Source organism: Bombus flavifrons, chromosome 11, assembly GCF_040668555.2.
Source record: "Bombus flavifrons isolate JBK064 chromosome 11, iyBomFlav1_principal, whole genome shotgun sequence".
Lineage (NCBI taxonomy): Eukaryota > Metazoa > Arthropoda > Insecta > Hymenoptera > Apidae > Bombus > Bombus flavifrons.
In genome coordinates, this window is record NC_138452.1 from 1,450,968 (window position 1) to 1,471,212 (window position 20,245).

A 20,245-nucleotide genomic window follows, 5' to 3' on the forward strand; every position below is an offset into this window, starting at 1 on the left:
CGAAACGAACCGGACCAGATAAGAAAGAGTTGAGGTTCGTTATGAAAATTTCTCGCACAAAACTGTGAATTGTTCTTAAAAGATAATAAAATTAATAAAAAGTATTAATAAAAAAGATACGGGCGGGAAATGAACTTAAACGATGTTTGCGCTGGCGAGATATTTCGAAGGGAAAGGGAAATACGAAATGCCTTTAATTCTCAGCGTAGGAATAATTTCGCTTGGCTGGTGGACGTTAATATTTGTCTCTCGTCGCTTCGCTACCTCTTCACCGAAGGGAGGGACTACAGTCTCCTCGTTGACATTTTTCTCCAGGGATAGAGAAGGAAAATGGTGCATACAATTCGTCCACGGCTGTATGAAGAGCGATAACACGTTACTAATTCATTTTTAATCCTTGGCACTTTGTGCGGACCGTTTACTCCGCGCAATAGTGTTACGAACAAAGACCAGCTACGTTTTATACCTTACGCAATTCTACCAAGCTCCCTCCTTATTTTAGGTCTTTCTTTCTTGAGATAGTATTTCATTATAATTACATTCAACTGTATTCAAAATTTGTCTTGAAAATTATTCAAAATTATTTTGATAAAACTTTAATTAATTCTAATTTGTGAATATCCAGAAAGGAACTAATTCATTCTACTACCATCGTAGACTCAAAAATTCCACGAATGTTATCACCTTCTGGGACTGAGCAGCTTTGCTGAACCCACGGAATGTGTCAATTATTAAACTCTTCCTATTGTTAGAGCTGTAAGAATGATTCTTTCAGGCATAATTTCAAATTACTTGATGTAGATTATCCTAAATAAATACATTGTAATTATCGCTTGTAATAAACCTTCTTGTTATCTAACGATCGACAGATTTATGCATCTAAAGCTCGTAAAAATTGAGAAAACGGTGTGCTTTAACATGCTTGCCAATCATACTTGCCAAACTATTTTTGTTTACAGCAAACGAATAAAGGAAATATTAATAATTATAGTTCGTAATCCGCGATTTGTAGCTGGCTGAACAAAGATATCATCCTCGCCGCAGTTATAGTAGAATGTTAATCACAACTCTGAAACATCAAACTTTGTTGAAAAATATATCACGTCGCGTCCTGGCGATATTCGGTTTCACAAATAAAAATTACATTGCGTGGAACTTTTTGTCCCGTTGTAACATGATCAGAGTTAATTTCACGTAAAGTGCACGATTGCTATACTGGTATGAATTAATGCTATTAGCAAGGCAATACATGTTAGCTGGAAACAAACGATATTCTATTTAATCGAAGACGGAAAAAAAACTTCCTATTCTGTGCGATTTCCACTTACGTGCATTACTCTCGCAAGAATGACATTCGAAATGATTACTATCAGAAAATCACAACCCAAACCTTCTTCTCACAACAGAATCCGCGACATCGACGACAAACAGAGAAGCGTACGTATTAGCTTTCAAACATAGTGGCACTCACTTGGAGAATGCACAGACGGTAATTCATTCAAAGGAGCAGAATATCAGCGGGCATTAGCTGTTCGATCGTGAATATGCACCATCTACGTGCTGGCAATTTAGCTAGATTGCTGATAGGCAGACCTGTAGAAGATGAGGTCGCGGTAGTCATCTTCTATCCACTTTCTGAGCGGCACGTCGGTTCGTGCGACTTGTCGGAAACTATTGTAAAGGGAATCTGATCGCGTTGGATACGCTTGTTCTCGCAGAAAATCGTTTCGTGGTACGCGACACGATTGTCCTTGTGCATTGTGCAAATGGGTTCGTGCACGCTGGCAAATAAAACTATCCATCGATTCGTCCTTCTAATCGATGGATCTTTTACTGAGGCGGAAATTTCGTTTGAAATCGTAGGGACAAAGGCCGAGGGAAATCCTGTTTTTGCATCGATACTCCCTTGTTATATTGAAGAGAGAATAATAATTTAAATTCAATGTTTTTAGAAAAATTGTAAATATTTATTAACGATTGCTTTTTAACACTAGAATTATATAATTCCGTTTCAAATGATATACAAATAAATAAACACACGTGAGCGCTTTACAGGACAAAATAATTAACTCTACTTACCACATTTTTTACTGAAGCTTTGAAATTTTAATGCCAAAGCATTTAATTGATACTTATTTTATACAATTTCATCAACTCTCTTTGCTTTTCGTTTTGGTAAATAATCAGCTCATATTATTATATATTTACTTATTTACTTATAATTTTCAATGAGAATTGACTGTAAAATTCATCCAAATAAAAAAAAATATTATTATATATTATCATATATTTCGCACGTGTTTAACGTTCACTTCGTTAGAAGTAACATTATATCTTTCATAAACGTAAAGACAAAGGGTTTGGAACCTTCCCTTTTCTAGTTCTGGTGTTAAATTTCGAACACGTGATTATACGGTAAATAAATTATTTTTTCCAGTTTCGTACAATTTTTAACAATCGTTTATCGCGTTACGGGCTGTCCTCAAACGCGAAATATCCGGTGAAAGGTGTCGCACAGTACGTACCCGAACCACCGATCCCGCATCTTGACATCAATTACCGGTGCACAGTGCGTACCTATGTTTGTTAATGTGCTTTACGTGTACGTTACACTTGTAGCCAACTATTAATTATAACTGTCATTGTCAAAATCCAATTCGCATATTGTAGCGGCGGTATGATACACGGAACAGACCCTAGTCGGTCGGAATTGCAGTTTCTATGCGACACTAACGAGCCGCATTAGGCCGTGCTCTGAAAGTGATCGATCGCGAAGTGATGCACCGAAATGAGAAGAGAGTGGCGCGCGCGTTGCATTGCAAATCGCAATCAGCAGCATCGATACCGTTAAAGTGAAAAGAGAAATAGGGAAGAAGAAGAGAGAGACACGCACACAGAGGGATAGAGAGGCACGAATGCATCTACGTTTTGGCCAGCGTAGAATAGGAAGAAACGAAGTCGAGTAATTCCACTAATGTTCCTGTTAGGATCACATCTACAGCTGGCCACGACCCAGATGCGTTTCTGGCATTCTCTTAAACGCAATAATGCATTTCCTGACCGAACTGATGCGGTCGGATCCTTGCATCTCTCATAATGCTGCCATTGTCGAACGAAGAAAGGAAATGCAGCCTGTCGAAATAGACGTGAATTAACGATTCTGTCCCGTTCCTCTCTCCTATGTCCGCCGTAAATTTTCCATCGCCTGATCCGTAGATCATTACCGAGTCGAAGCTACCGTTCCGCCGTTGAAAGTGATTTCGTCGCCGTCGGGTTTGAGACTGAGAATACATCGTAAAATAAAAATATGTGTAATCGCGTTACGACTTACGGCTGTTTGATGTTCTGTGCCCGCATGCTCGCTATATTGTTCAATAACAGATCGGAAATTGGACTTCTTATAATGCAAATTTTGAAGGTTTTAAAAGTAAAAGAAATCTCAATGAGATTTCGTTTGCCTATTAATATAATAATTGGGCCGAGATTAATTCTAATTGTTTGCATGGAACGTAATACATTATTTCTATCGCTCAGCGACATTCGCTTCTTCATGCTGTCCGTCGATGTTTATCGGGCAAATAAATAAGGATCGTCGGGAAAAGTTGACGAAAGTAGTTCCGAAGGTTCCTTCGAACGAATGTCAAAGCGATGGAAACAAACTGTTCTTGTTGTTCCTATGTTACTATGCGAAACTGTAATCCTTTCAAAAGGTTGTTTCCGTTGCTTTCCTTCGGCGGTGAACAAAGAACATACTCGTGAACGATTATGTATGGTCCCGTGCTGCTTGGAAAACATGCGAGTAGAAGCTAAAGGATCACTTCTGTAAATTGCGACTCTTGAAACAACAAGCAACCGAGGAAAACAACCATTATCGTTGAAATATTCCATTCGAGTTGAAGCAATTGGCTCGGAACAAAGAATATTAAAAATTCATTATAGTTCGTTCGGTACTTTTCGAGTCATTATTTTAAATTACTATTTCATCGATAATTCCAGAATCTGATAATATAAACTATTACAAATTTTCATCATTCTATCTCCACCCTTTGATACTAAGAATCTCTATTTAGGTTCATAATTAGTGTTCATATAAGTATAGGTATGCAGCAGGTACTGCTCTATGCAAGTATACTATAGTTATAAAGTACTGTTGGCATGTGGATTACGATTAATTTGATGTGCCAGCAAAACGTACATAAGTACAGGCAATTAGTGGGATTTCGCTGTAGAACTTTAACGCGGCGTTTTGTTCCTTTCCTCTCCAAGCGGTTTCTCAACCTCTAAATTTCCCGCAGTTTCCGGCTTAATTTATATCGCTCGTTAACCGTGTACCGGTATGTGGAGAAAAATGCACGGCGAATACGTGACTGTAAAACAAAACGAACAAGAACAGGCGTAACACGACAAAGAAAACAGATTTGTTTGGAAGGGAAGATAGGAGGAAGCAAAAGGAGAAATAAACGCAAGGAAGCTAAGGCAGCCGGAAGAAAATTTCATAATAAAGCGACTTTACCTCGAGTACGTTGCTGTTTCAGATTAAAATTTCTTGTTGCGTGTACCGGTTCTTCTCTTTCGAGTTTAATGAGATCCGGGATAACATTATTCTGTCAGTACGCCAGCTGTTGCTTGCAAATTAAGCTTCAAGCAATTTCATATTTCCGAAGGAGAACCTTTGTCTTCATTTTATTTTATTCCCTCTTCGAATTTTGTTTTTAATTATCGTTATTATCCAAGAGTATTGGTAGACTATTCGGTCTCGTCTTTAAGTAAGGCAATTAACCGAAGCTTTAATTTGTTCGCAGTAAACGAATAATAACAATAATTATGCAGTATAAATGACGACTTGCTTCCGAAAAGATAAATCTAAACTATAGAAACGGTAAGGATTTTTCAAATTATAACAGCCGTTAAAATTAAAAGAAAGATTGGATAAGATAATCGCACAAAACATGATGTTTTCTCAATGTATTGCTAGTGTTTAAGTAGTCGCAACAATTCCCTAATACGTTTCGCCTGCACATTTCCACTTTTCGAAGGAAATCCGTTATATAAATATAGAGATGAACGTGTGCGCCCGGTCTGGCGCTGATAAAGATAAAAAAATGATTAAAAAAGAAGATGCATTTTATGAGGGTCGGTTCAAATCGTTGCAAATATATCTTACGCGGAAAGATGAGAGATATTCGCGTTAATGTGGTCATGGAAAGCTTCTTCTTTCTCTCTTCCTCTGTCTGTTATTTCCGTTTTTTTTTAAATTCCCTCCGGTGCACGAAGTGGTTTTCTTTCGTAGCCGGTGTAAATTAACATCGGACCTGCTTTTGGCGTCCACTACTTCTCGTTTCCTTTTTTTCGTCCCCTGCCATTTCTTCCGTAGGCGAATCAGGATAATGAGGTTTCCACCTGTGAACCCCGTTTTCATTCGCTAAGTACTCCACGCCAGCTCGTTATCGAATGATACCGAATAATAAATAATTAAAAACAGATGGTATGCCGAGCTACGCGTTCGTTATCGCTTGAAATTGCGGACTTTTCAAAAGACCGGGCCGTAATTCGCGCGTAACAATCGAATCGTGCCTGCGCCGCGACTCGATAATTGATTTTCGAATATTCCAGACTTGTGCGAATAAACGACTCGTTAGTTAATCAATTTTCGGTATTAATACGCGAGACTCGGTTATAATTCCACCTAATCTAATTTTACGTGATAGCGTCGAAACGTACGACCGCTTTATTTTGCCAAATTAGCCATATTTTAATGTCACATTGATAAACACCAATCGAAATTTCGAGCAACTCGTCATAACTCTTCCATATGCTGAAATTGAGGATTTAATAACATCTAGTTTTCAACGATTTTAACGCACTCCACTGTAATTCTCCGGTAATGCAGAAGCTTTTTTGTTATGTTTATCAAAACTTTTCGATCGAAGTTTCTTAGGGTACCGTTGATTAAACACCTTAGCTTCTTGTTCCAATTTTACTGCCAAAAGTTTACAGCGTTTCTTCATTGGCTTTCCACACTGATGCATGGTTTCAATGATGAATTTTGTTGAAAGGAACTCGCAAAGTAACCTAGACGTCGGCAATCGATATTTGGGATTAAATCTTAGGAATCCGCAAAACATAAAATTAAATATATATTCTTACTTGACGACATGATTAACGAGACCTTTGACTTTTTCTCGATATCCAGTCGGCAAGGATAAAAGCAATTCCTTTTTTCCCAGCGCACCACAAATATCTTAACTCACGGAACTTCCAGCCTCGATCCTCCGCCCTTCCTCTTTCCCCTTTCCTTTTATTCGTCTCTCGAGGAAAGTCGGCTCTCACAGGCAGATAATAAACTGGAAACAATACGACAAGCGACGTTCCTGCGCGACACGAACATGCTTTCAGCTTTAAAGCGCGATACCACCGAGTCGCCACTCGCCCTGCCGCGAAGAATACTATTTTATAACTGGGTCGCGTAAGTAGATGGACCATGAATACATGCTGGATGCCGGATAAAAGGGTGCGTCGGAAAAAAGGGACGATTCGAGTAGAACGGCTTCCCAGTTTCTTTGTACTTCCTTTAAAGTCGTTGAAAAGGAAATTACAGTTCGACTGATGGTCAACATCTCCTACTCTCCAGTGGAGATTCGTTATAAACCGTAAGTTCCAATGTTCGATCGGATTAAAAAGTTTACTATGTATATTATTGCGTTTAAAGTTGTTCTCTGAAGCAGACAGAAAGTTATATTCGAAATGTCGTATAATTCTCGTATTCGAATGAGACAATTATCTCCCTGCCAAGCCAATTATTTCCAGGTGTACAGCGAATTAACTTCCCCTAATTGATATTCGACGAACATTTGCCGCAAATTACGTATATTTCTGTCATGAACGAGGACGCGGCCGCCTCTGCCGAACTTTGCTTGGTTGATCTTTAATGTGAATTCGTCTCGGTGATACAATGCTATTCACACGTTAGCGTCGGAAACGGAGGTAAGAGAATGGTTACCTATGAAACAGATGCTCCCCTGTTGCCAGAGAAACAATGAGGATGCCTGACAAAGACGGCAACAAACTCGACAACTCGTAGCGTCACGATATAGCGGTGTCCAACAGATGAGGAACACCGATAAAATACGATTCGTTGGGGAACACTTTGACGTGTAACGCTTTTATAGCGCGTCAATAATGCCTGAAAACCAACCTGACTCGTTCATCTTTGCTCGATAGAAACAATGCGAATTCCTAACGTCATCAAGAATGAATTTATTAAAGTCTGAAAAAATCACTTTTGTTTTAAAATGTCATTTATAAATATCATAAATTGAAGTGATTTTTAGATTTTTGAATTTCTCATTCAATGAATTAAATATAATGAAATAATAATAATATCTTAACTATTGAACAATCACTTCGACGTTCTCTTCGAATGGAACAAATTTAGAAGAAGAAACTCAAGTTCAGGTAACCATTTCTTTCAATGTAGCAGAGTAACGCGATAGAATGGGCAATAGGCATAATACGTATATATGTGAAGGAAAGAAAGGCAAGGGGAGAAAGAAGTTCATGCGAATTTTTGCGTGACGTTATTAATAATTGAGTTTGAAACTCCTATTTTCAGCGAAATTGAACCGACGCGACGCAGCGTTTCCGTGGAGGAAAGCCACTCTACGAGTGACTTTTTTTATAGGCAAATAAAAGTTCTGTCTTTCTTTGTTCCTCCACGCCATCCATGTAAACGACCTACTTTGATTTTGGTTACCCGTAGCACACACGAGACGGAAGCCCCGCTGCGCTGCGCCTCGTAAATTCGAAAACTTCTTCCGAGTATCCGGCCTGCTAACGTTCTTCGATTCTTTAACAATATGACCCTGGCATATTGCAAAAGTAGCGGCGAACTTCTTAAAGTGTTCCCCGGGAAATCATAATCGTTCTTCCGAACTACGGCATGAGATTAGAATGAAGCATTACGAGCGACGGACAGATTATCAGCGTTATTTTTCACAGAGGTCGGAAACTGCAAAAGATCGTGGCAAATATTTAACGTATAAAAACCTTAATAACATTAAAATAAGTGCAAGTTATGCTGGTCCATTATTTCATTCTATATCCGTTCAATCTTAATTTCAAAGGCAGCAAAGAAACAGCGTCCATAGAAAAAAAACATGCCTGATAAAAATTAAATAAAGCTTGAGAGATAGATATTTTTTCCGGTCTGTTCAATCAAAACAAATTTTTATATAATTTCATACATAACCTTAGAGAAGTATTCGAATACTTGTGAACGCTTTTTATAAATATAATGTGTGTTATAAATATTTTGAAATTTTATTGGCGATGTAATAGGACCCGACTATCAGGATTATATAATACACATAACATATATACCTAAAGGTTTACGATGATAAGTATTCAAATACTTTCGTGAACTACTGTAGGTATGTACATACAACATGCACGATATTTAAAACTCTTCCAAAAACATTCATAAACATTAAAAAAAGAGAGAAGAAGAAGAAAAGAATTTGCAAGAAATTCATTCGAAACTACGTAGAGGCTATCGTTGGAAGCAGACATCGAGAGACGAACGAATACTACCTTCTTTCGCTTGCACGAATCCGTGCACCTCGCAGTAACTTCCGGCGGAACCGACGGCGCCAGGCGTATCCAAAGTGAACAGTGTATTTGCCGACGAGCTGACCGCATCGTCGGGGGTCTGCAGTAGACTGGTAGTCTGCGACAGTGTGCGTTGCTGGTGATGGGAATGATGATGGAGATGATGGTGTTGCTGTTGCTGCTGCAGCTGTTGTTGTTGTTGTTGCTGTTGCTGGGCCGCCAGGATCTCTTCGTGCCGACATTTCGAGCAACGACGCATCTCCGAGCGGACACGCAACAGCCAGACCATGCCGAACAGTGCCATAGCAATCTCAAGTCGCGGTGACCTCGATGGGTGCTTCATGCTCGCTGAGTCAAGGTCATCGAGGCTCCAGTAGCCAACGCGATGCATAGCACTGAAATCTTTGCTAACGACGTCTCCTTTTCTTTCCTAACCACGACTACACAGCCTGATCGCTGGAATGATTGTTGCTTCTCTAGATACGTAACGTGGTTTTTACCCTGTTTAGACTTTTATTAATTGTCTTTTCTTTTCTTTTTTCTCTTTTTTTCTAGGTAAATTCGGATTTTTGTTTGGAAGTTCGTTTAAAGACACGCAAGGTTTTTTTAAAGTAATAGTTGTTCAGAGAATTTAATTAAGTTTGGAAAATTTTAGTTAGGCAGTTTGATTTTCTTTTTAGCTATTTTGTTCCCTCGATTATACTTTGTGGATTTATGTTTAATACAGATTTTGTTTGTATATGTTCTCGAATTTGAAATATTTTTTACATCATTGACGTCACGCTTCTCACGTCATTTCTTGTGAATTTGGATAACAATATTACCAGAATTTATGTTTCTTACTTCGTTCCTTTTCGAAAGGAACCTTCCCGCTGGTTCCTTCTTCAGGCATGAATTCCTCCGCCTGTACAACCAATCGTTCGATTCCAATTTTTAGTTCGTCACAGTCGCGCTCGCATCGAGATTTGTCTCACCGTTAATGGAACCTATCCGCCGTAAATTCTTCGTCGATCTACCTCCATTCTTCTTTGGATTACCCAAGTATCGAAGTAATCCTACTTCACCTCCATTTCAACAAGCTGGCTGATGTGTTTCATCGATTCGATTCCTAACCGGTCGCTTCAGCAAGTGCGAACACGCTCATTCCACAAATTCGTTCAAATCGAAGATCCCCTGTGCCGAATCCTTCGGCTGCTTTCCACATCTTTCACTGACAGCAGGAACGCGCAACATTCGTCAGGATTAGGATTTTGGCGGCAAGTTCGGAACGTGCGAACTGCGGATTACGAACTACAAAGGAACGTGCCGTTGCTGCAGTTGCGCTTTACGCCGATAGGACGAACAAAAAAAAAAAAATCCATAGAATTTTTCAGACACTCGTTTCCATACACTGATTCAACATTCTCGAGGCTACATGACAAAATGGAAGGCACGATTGTTGGGAACGTGACGACCGACGACTTCAGAAATATCCAGATTTCTTCAGAATGTTTCTTCTCGTATGTTTTAATTTCGCACGATCACACCGCGTTTGTTAACATTCCAACGACGTAGCAAAGAAATTGTTAGGCCAGTCGTATCCGCGTGATACGTCGTGAATAACATTAATGGTCAATGAAACCTCGATCGCAGTCAATGAAACTGCACGGGCAACTTTGTCATTCCCTGGTAAATGATTACGGTTAATGAAGCCAGCTTATGGACACACTGCCAGTTACTGTTGGTCCCGATGAACGACGCACTTAGAAAAGTAGAAAAGATTCGTTCGTGATCCGCGCTGGCTATGGAATACTCTCGTGAAAGTTTTTAGCAAGCAAGCCGAGAAAGGTATCGTCGTTGCCCCGTTCACCAACTTTCCCATTTGCCCTATCGCTGCGGAGCAAGTTGCAACGAGCTGGGCTGGCCAACACCGTTCGTGTCTCCCAGCCGTTTCAACTTCTGCGTCTGTTTTCTCGCCGCGATTCTCTGTGACCCATCGAGCTGCGCGAGGCTGACGTCTTTCCGAATGCAGCCCCCTGGAACGAGGACCCGCTCCCATTGAGGCGGCACTTCCGGCCAGCGTGTTCGTTTCACTTGCTACGCACGGCTGAATCGGCTCCTTTCGGGGACACAGAGTTGGATCTTGATCCTCGATGATAACGTGGTTTCACTGAACGCTGCAAACCGTTTCCAAGAAGCTTTAGCTCCACGTCGAAGTTACTGGACGGGAAGGTTCGATAAGTGTCCGGGATTTCTTTTATCCGAACAACCAGACCTTGTCGATCCCACGTTTTTTCTTCTTTCTTACATTGAATTCTATTACGGGGCTTCAGAACCGTCCCTTTCTTACGCTAGCCTGTAAAAGTTATACGAACGATGCCACCAAGCCTGGACGAGATTCTACTGGCAAAAGGAAACACACTCGAACAGGATCGGCGTCTTTCCTTTCCCCCTTTTTTGTAGTTATCTTTGCCTTTCTTATTTTTTTTCTTTCTTTTTATTTTTTGTCGAGCTTCTGATGCTGCGACGAGGAGGATCCTTCAGACGACGCGGTTACCGTGTCTAATAGCCCCGCATTTGATACAGCGAAATGAGATCCCCGAGATCACGGAAATGTAAGTTCGATTTGTTTCGTTAAAAGGAAAATATTCCGGTATCTCTGGTTCTATTCCAGCCGCGATACACCGATTGATTTTATTGCTCGTGTTTCATTGCTTCTATCGGAAAGTATACACTGGACCGGAAAATTATTTAGACAGTTATCATAGAAAACATTTATGTCTATATTTTATGTATTATATAAAACATTTTAAAAATTCAGTAATACTGTAATGAGGTACGTCTGTCGTGATTATATTGGAGAAATTTAAAATCAATACAAAAATGTATCTATGAAGAAATTACGAGATATTTAACGCAAACATACATTTAGCAAAACATTAATATACAGCATGAGGAGCTATCTTACGCTCATAGTAAGTATGGTTCTAGTAATAAATACGGTTTTATCAATTTCATAACTATGCTAATGTTTCGCATAATACATGTAATACATTCATAAAAGGTGTCTATAAGCGTTTAAAATCTTTTATGAGCATATCGACATGGAGCTAGTATTTTATATTAAAATACGAAGCAGATGTGATAACAAATATCAGAATTTATAACGATTAACTGTCGGCAATGATTGTTTCACGATGCTTTCATTCAATTCTGTCGTATAATTTAATCATCTCCGTCGATGCAGCGCTATAGATTTTACACATACATTTCGTTTCTCTGCAAGTCACGAAAATCTTTCGCTGAAAAACTTTCGAAGCTATTCAATTGTATCATTAAGGTTCCGTGACGGCGTGTCCTCGTTGATCGTGAAACAAAGTTTGATCGAAAGTAAATTACTCGACGCGTTTTGCAACGCGAAGAACAAACGCGACCAAACTCTGAGTTCTGGAATATGAAACAGACCTGTAGAGGAATTTTATGGATTGACTCGAGCGTCGAGAAACCTTGGAAAGCAGAAGAGACGGAGTTGTAAATTATGACGGGCGTCTCGACGAACGACGCAGTGGAAAACACTTGTATGTTCTTCGAGTACTGACTGCTGGCACTCCTCGTCACTGCGACGAGCAAGATGCTCGTATCTCTCACGTACAAGTAACAATTAAAACTTGAATCTTCGGCTCGAGGGGTTGCTTGTTAACGATGATTCTCCGTTTTTGAATGACAAGTCGAGTTACCGATAAATTTTTGCGTATTGGGCTTTTTAATGATACGAATGAAGCAGAAAGAGTTGCAGTTTTTTCTGGAATGTGAACGACAGTTTTAACAAGCTCACTTCGAGTACAATATCTGATCTTGAAGTTAAAATTCGAATTAGATTCTAGTATTGGATGGTATTCTAAACTTGAAATTCAGTATCATTCTAACCTTTAGTACTCTCAGAATGTTTTGATACGAGTGATGCTTTTTGGAACCAGAAATCATATATTGGAGAGGAAAAGATTTATTTATATAGATCAACCTTTTCCTTTCTTCTATTTTTGGCAAAAACAAAGCAAAATGACAGTTTATATAGAGGAATGTTAACACGAACTCTATTTTATGTTTTTTGATATGAAATAAATCGTATTGGATGATATAGCGATCTCGATAGATATTTCGAACTATAGAAACAAATCCTTTCAATTTTCTTCTCATCGGATAAATCACGGACGATCATAAAAACTGGCACAGGTTCGTTCAAAGAAATAATTAATCGAGGATGGAGAAAAATACGCCGGAATAGGTGTCGATATAATGGCTAGTTAATACTCGATGAAGGCATATCCTTTGCGACCGTTCAATTGACGTTCCGTGGCTCTTTGTCTGCTCGCAGCCGCCATCAAATGCATAGTACGCGGATAAATAAACCGCGAACGAACGCGATTATAACGGGGTAGAAATAATGCAGTTGCCTGCACCCGTCACGCCGGTGCAGTAAATCACTGAGCGATCGCGAGTACGAAATAATGCATCGGGGACGTGAATGGACGTTAGAGGTCGGGGAATCATCCAGACAAACTGCCATTGCGATGAACAATACGATTGAAACGCTCTCTGATACGCGACTGCTGGCCACTGATGCTCCTAGTGCTCGCCTATCATCGCCTCTTCTCCTCGCAATAATACGTTTCACATCTGATTTATATTTAAGTGTATAGTGATAGCAATTAAAAAGTATTCAGATGAATATTCTACAGGGATCAGTACAGATGGTTATGACATAGCTCATGAGAGAAGGTTAACTGATTAAGAATATAATTTACTGTTAGATAGATAGAGATAGATAGAGAAAAGTGGGAGGAAGAATGTAATTCATTATTTGTTTAAATGTAGAATATTGTGAATTTCGGTGAGTCAACAAGTTTAATTCTAATATAATTCGAATCATCGTCCATTACTTCCATCACTTCTTATAACTACTTCCATTTAGAGCCAACCAACAGAAATACTTTTAATTTTTCTGGAGAAGTTTTTACAGACGATAGGTGAATTAAGTAGAACGTATTGAGAATACTATATGAAAGATTGAAAATCATAGCGATGTAGGTTAAAATACAGAGATTTTTAATTTGGTCAAGTATTTCAACTTTTAAAAGTATCATTTCTTTAATTTCTTAATTAAAACTAAGTTATAATATTATTCTGTGCCACAATTCATTTTCGCGACTTGAAAAGGTATGAGGAATATTTTATAATAATGAACCCATGCTGTTTCGTAGTGTATACTATGATTTTTAACTGTGTAGTGTACGGGTACTATACTATGTATACTCTGTATATAGTTTCGCTTCATTCTACAATTATACAGAGAGATAAAATTAAATATGTAGCATTTAAAAATTATAAAAATATCATTACCACTACAGCATTGAAATTCCTGTTTCCGCGGAACTGGTTTTATTCAGACAAGTTAAAAATTCTCCTCCTACCTCTGTAAATTATAATGATCCTCGAAGTAACAAGACCGTCTGTGTTTCTTAATCGGTACGGAACGAAGTTGCGTGTAGTGTTTGTACGAAGTTCAGGGGTGAAATTAGCGGAAAACCAAGGTGAGACTAAGACGGAACGAGCGCGTTGCATTCAGCGCAATTAAACGCAACGCGGGGTCCGTTCCGCAGCCGAGTTGTTTCGCGCAATTGTACGCAGCGCGACCCAGCGCGGCGTGCACACGTAGGTTACATGGCCGGAATTTATTTTGATTCTACGCGGCGCAAAGTATCCGAGACTTCGTCCACGATGCATGAAAATTTATGATATTCTCGTTCGTTTGTTCGTCCGGCCGTTCACGCGAGAAATTTATTCGACGCACGTTATTTAAAAACGCGGCTCAACGGCACGGAACGGCACGACTCTCGTGTGTGTCGGCCGTAAAAAAAAAAAGAATATTAAAATATTATCGCGGATTCACGTCTGTGTCATCGTATATTTCGTCGGGAGAAGGCGCGTGGAAGAGCTACAGCGATCCAGAGAAAAAATATGAAAATCCGTGATAAATCGATACGCGCGAAAAAACGTGCTGTTTTCTATGTGATTAACGAAAAACATTTTTTCCGTTCATTGGAATTAGAATCAGTCGGGATCTGAGATTACTTCATATTTGTATGTGAAAGTTCATAAATACATAAGAATTCGACGTAGGTCCTACTTTATTAATTTCTTCTACTGCTTAGTGTATCTATGAAATTTATTTTTATATGTTTGAATTATTGTATAGATAAAATGTCCAACTTCTATAATCATCTATATGTATAATCACATGAGAATACTTTTTATGTACGAACATCGAATATCGAATATCGAATATCGAATATCGAATATCGAATATCGTATATCCTACCTCTACAGAATCATAAAAGGGACGCACTCCTATGAAAATTTATCGCTTATTTTGAATAAACAACTTTTACAACAACGAGTATGTTATTTCGGACACGAATTCACTGTTCGCACCATGTTGGAACGACACGGAATTTTCGGCAGCGAAAATTTTCCCTGATGCGACCAATGGAAATATTAAACGAGATCGACGATTTTCGGAGGTGAACTGTGGTAACGCGGCTGCATTACAACCCTGGCAATTTTTTCGCGGCTCTCGATTCCGTGACACCGTTGAATATTCGCGAGCGCCGAAACCGACACGAGTCGTTTCTGTTAAAAAGCAGCCGACAGCAGCGCACCGTGTGCAAAACCACTAATAACGATGCTCTGCCTACGATTTTTATTTATTTTAGCCAGCGGCGTATCGATCGACAGAAATTAATGTGTCGACACTATAGCGTCACGTACCGTCAAAAAACAACATCGTTGGCCTGATTCACGGCTAACGACCGCGTCGAACCTACGGAACTCTTTTCCCAGCTTGCTGGTTACGATACCATACATTGTCGTTTCATGATTTTTCGTCATTTTGTTCAATAAATTCAAATAATAAAAATTTGTTCCCTATTTTTATTTCTCCTTCCTCAAATGTGTAGCTGTTAATTTTAATTCATTAACTGGAAAAAACAAGATTCACATTAGCCAATCCAAATATTAATTTATCTTTATTAACTTTTAATTCCACGATCATGAAACTTTCCGATTAAGACAAGACCTCGCTAACAAGTTAACTAGCTGAACAGGGCTTGTTTTAAGTTTAAATTCAACGATATTGCTATACAAATTTTGAAAATTATTTATCAGACGTTTAACATTGAAGATAAAAGTGCTTTAAGACTTTCCAAAACTTCCACGATGATCGATGTAATATTTGTAACGGTTAGCTACTCGAGAAACGGTACGTCGTCGTGTATATCCATCAATAATTTAAAAACTTTCAGTCGTAAGGGACTTCGACACTCCATTGTGACGAAAGTTTCTTTTATTGCGCCAGAAGAGAACTGCCCTTTTGAAAGTACGTTCTTTGAAAAGCAACAAAGGACGTAAATAGGGCGTATAAAGTTTTTTTTTTTGGAGAGAGTTTTATAAGAAGAAATAGCTAACGCTAAAGTAAAGATGGTGGCTAGTGGTAAAGCTTACAGAGACGCACAAATAGTTGATAGTCTGGTGTTATCTTTCCCCGAGTATCACGAATGAGCAGGTTCAGAGGAAATGAAGGGGAGTTTTAAGAGTTAATTAGCCGTTCAAAAGCATTATTCACTTGTCTGAAAGAGCTCTCATATTTATTGGAGATTTGAATGCAAAATCTCGTGTATGGTGGTTAAAGAATATTATAACCAGGGAAACATGATTCTGGTTTTGCATGTTGTAGTGAAAGGGATTTTATTCTTGAAAGACCTACGAGAAAATCCAAAATTAATATTCTGTCCTACCATCTCTTGATGTACCAAGAAATCAAAGAGTAAGGTATATGTAATATATGCTTGATAAGAGGTTCCAGAAGATTCTCAAAGGTTACCTTATACGAATGGCACGTAAGAGGAGAGCTCGAAGAAGAACATAGAGAACCAGGGACGGAAGATATCGAGGCCCTCGATAAATAATGGCAGAAATTATTGTTATTGTATGAAATGTTCTTTGCAAGCTAAAGGCTTTCAGAATACAATACCCTATCGCGTAAACATAGTGCATCGACTAAAAAATTCTCGTTCCACTGTGTCATTTTACAATGTTCTATTCTATACATATCATCGATCGCCGATCGACTTAATTGACTTCGACGCTCTCAAAATCTATTTCACGATGCCTCCTATCGGATTACGACACAAATTTATAAAGTGAATCGCTGTTCCAACATTCAAGGTTTACAATCGCTGTTTACAATCAAGTAAACACGAGGTTGTGTAGAGACACACATTGACAATCAACATTGTAGAGACACACGAAGCACGTCTCTTGAATTGAATTTCGGTGATAAAACGAAGGATAAAAGAAAAAAAAAAAAAGAATAGGGCGAGAGATCGAAAGGACGAGAGTCGGCTGGCTTCGATTTTCCATGCAAATATTAGCCGTCGTTACGGACCACTATAGGTTTAATTGGTTTTCCCTACGATCACGGGTTGATCGTCGAATTAATTTCTCCGATTCAGATGGAATTAGCGCAGGTAAATCCCGTCGAATAACCGCAAATGAATATCGATAGATCTGTTTACTAGATTTCCACGTGCCGCGTTCTCTCCCTATGTTAATCAAAAAAGTATAATTTCGATCGGTTATCGTTACCGCGCAGATGTCTCTCAATTGTACTATTTTTCGAACGGCAGTTGTACAGCTATGACAGGTCAGGCGGGTACTAACTGCATTATTTGCAAGCGTGATCGATAAATTCATAACGCGAACAGCGTCCAACGATTCTTCAATATTGCGTGGTTTTACTATTACGAATTCAACTGCTATTCTGGGAACTGCGTGACTATCGAAGCAAGGCTTTCAAATAGGAATGCTGCTCGATTTATAGCCTCCATTTGACTTGAAATTAAATCCCTTGAAGATTGCATTAGGATAGACCATTATTGATGAACAAGGGTTTTTTTTTTTAACCGTTGTGATTTATTCAAATTACAGATAACTATTATACATATTTATGGCTATATAAATCAACATATGAGTCGTTTAGAAGCTACTCTGAGATCAATTCTATGATTTGGAAAATACAGAAAAATGATGTTACAATCATTATTTCCTTAAATTTGAAAGAACTGACTAATATTTACACCATTTCTTTATGATAGGTGAACCTATAGAAGTAAATCATCTGTATCTCGAAAATTGGACATTAATTTTACTACCTGTGCAATGAAACTGACAAGTTTAAAAAAAATGAAGTTGACCATCAGTTCAACTTCTGAAAGGCTCGTATAATGTTCAGACCAAGCAGGTACCTGCTACGTCGCGTTGTATTCCATTCTATCGAATTAAATTTGCGTCAATAAAATAATGAATGTCACCATTAGAAAATTATCGTGAAGAATTAAACGCGTACTTCTAAATCACTACATGAAGCTATAGGTTTCATTGTTAAGAAATCGATGAAAATATTCTGATCTCGGGTTGTTGAAAAAGTTTTAATCACTAATGAAAAAGACCTATAAACATCCACGAATCAATCTATCTAGAATTTGAATTATTATGAAATGTCCAGAAAGACCCTAAGAATACAGTAGGAAACGATATTCCAGTGAATTTTTATGCAATCGCACCATTTCGTCTGTGAATATCGTAGATGTTCGGAAGTCTGAGCATTCTTCGAGTTCGGATACAAGCACAGACAAAGGCGAGGAACGCTAATCCATGGTGTACAAGCAGATTTCATGCGGCATCGGTCAGCACTGGACGAACTTGATGCAAAGTAGATCAGAGAGCGGTAGCTTTTGAGCCCGAACATTGTTGGCCAGCCTGTTCTACGCAAACGTATACGGGTAGTATCATCTAAATTCTACCGCGATTAGATACACCGCGGTAACGAGAAACAATTTCCTTTGTCGTTTACTGACCCGTTAATAATAATCTAACGAAATATACTACCTACCGCCTCTACCTGAAACAATGATTCGTTTCGTTCGTTCGAAGAGACGACGCTTCCATGCAATCGCCCCTTTATACGCTAGTTTATTACAGCGATCCGATTGTTCGGAATTTTTTGCACCGAGCCTGGTTTTCATCCATTATAATCCTGAAAATGACGTGCTCCAGTTCGATTCACTTTGATTGATAAATAACGTAGCACGATGTTTTATGTTTGTTCGTGGAACGTTGGAAACATGGAGGACTACATGAGAACGTCCGTGATGTCAATATAAACCAAATTACAAAAGTTTCCAATTACAAAATAATAATAGATACCACGAATTGATTGAAAAATTGGAATTGTATTTTTAACTAAAACCTCGAATTTCCGATACGAACAGCGCTCATACAAAAAGTTGCAGCAATATTTTCAAGAAAATCAATGGAAAACTAATTTCGAATTTTATCATATTATACCTTTAATTTCTTATCCTGCAGCGTATTTGTCAATGTCGTAATCTTCTCTGTCGATCTTCCACTCGTCTACGATATTTCTTCCACCTTCTTTCGTTCAAATACAATTTCTTGGGGGAGCGTCCAGAAAATGCGACGCAATCTTGGTGGTGGCTTTTAGGAAACGCTAGGCCGCAACGGGGACGCGGTTCGTTTGAGAAACAGTATGCTCGCTCGAACGCACGGTACCAGGAAGGGAAGTTATTTAAATAAAGCCTTAATGCCCGAAATGCCGGCTAGAGTGCGAAGGATAAAGTTTACGTCGAAAAAGTTGTCGAAGTTCCTGGGATGGGGTTTGCTACGAAGCTGAGTGAATCTGTAAATGTAAGATAGTCTCTGTTTGGCGAACGAAAGTTAACCCTCCTTCTTTCTACGCTGGTGAAGCTCGAGTAAACCGACTTTTCTCCTTCGAACGGTTTCGAAGTCGGGAAAGAAAAGACGGAAGTAATCCGGTTGAATTTCCGCGATTCGTTTCCGCTCGGGCGTTTCAGCGCGTTCACGTGCGACAAGAAACGTCCACGCGATCCCAGGAAAACGGGTAAACAAGGGGAAGTCGAGCAAACCGTCCTTTCATTTCTTTGTTCTTTTCGTTTTTTAACGAATGTTCGTAACAATCGAGTGGATTTCATTTGACTGGAAAAACTTTCGATCGATGAGTCGTAAACTTTCACGAGGACGATTGCGTCGTCAAAGGAACGATTCTCCTCGGCTTTTACCTCTTTCTCGCGAGCAGGTTCATTTAATTATTGCACAGGTTCGTGAACATCGTTCGGCGGAGCAATTCAAACACTTACCACGGCTGGCTAAGAGGCACGTATTTCTTTAATTAAAAGTAAAACCACCCTCACATTGCTCGTCGGATGTAAGATGCCAGGATACACACCACCAGAGATAAAATCTAATTGTTCCTCTTGAAAATCACCCACTCTAAACAAATGCTTCCTCTCGCGGCAAATTTCCTTCTTGATTTCACTATACGCGAATCATTGTAATGCGGTCATCTACTTTCGAAAGGTTTAGCTTCTTTACGTTTAAACTCTCATCTGAATTATTTTCTTTACCGAAGAACACGTCGGTCAACCATCAACAAACGTAACGGAAACCGAATATACATACGTAAGCAATTTCTTTCGTCTCTTCCTCCTTCTACATTTTCTTC

The 20,245-nt window shown here is 39.0% G+C and overlaps 1 protein-coding gene across 17 annotated transcripts in view; it reads right to left on the bottom strand.

The window, feature by feature from the left end:
- dlg1 (MAGUK family member discs large 1) overlaps positions 1–20,245 on the bottom strand; it is a 539,916-nt gene that overhangs the window by 274,766 nt on the left and 244,905 nt on the right. For 10 of the 17 annotated variants that reach the window (XM_069122818.1, XM_069122819.1, XM_069122820.1 and 7 more), the window contains exon 2: positions 8,590–10,942. The exons of the other annotated variants lie outside the window; for them this stretch is intronic. In XM_069122818.1, the coding sequence (XP_068978919.1) occupies positions 8,590–8,998 (409 nt within the window). In that variant the 5' untranslated portion in view covers positions 8,999–10,942. The remainder of the gene's footprint in view (positions 1–8,589; positions 10,943–20,245) is intronic. 17 annotated transcript variants of the gene reach the window in all.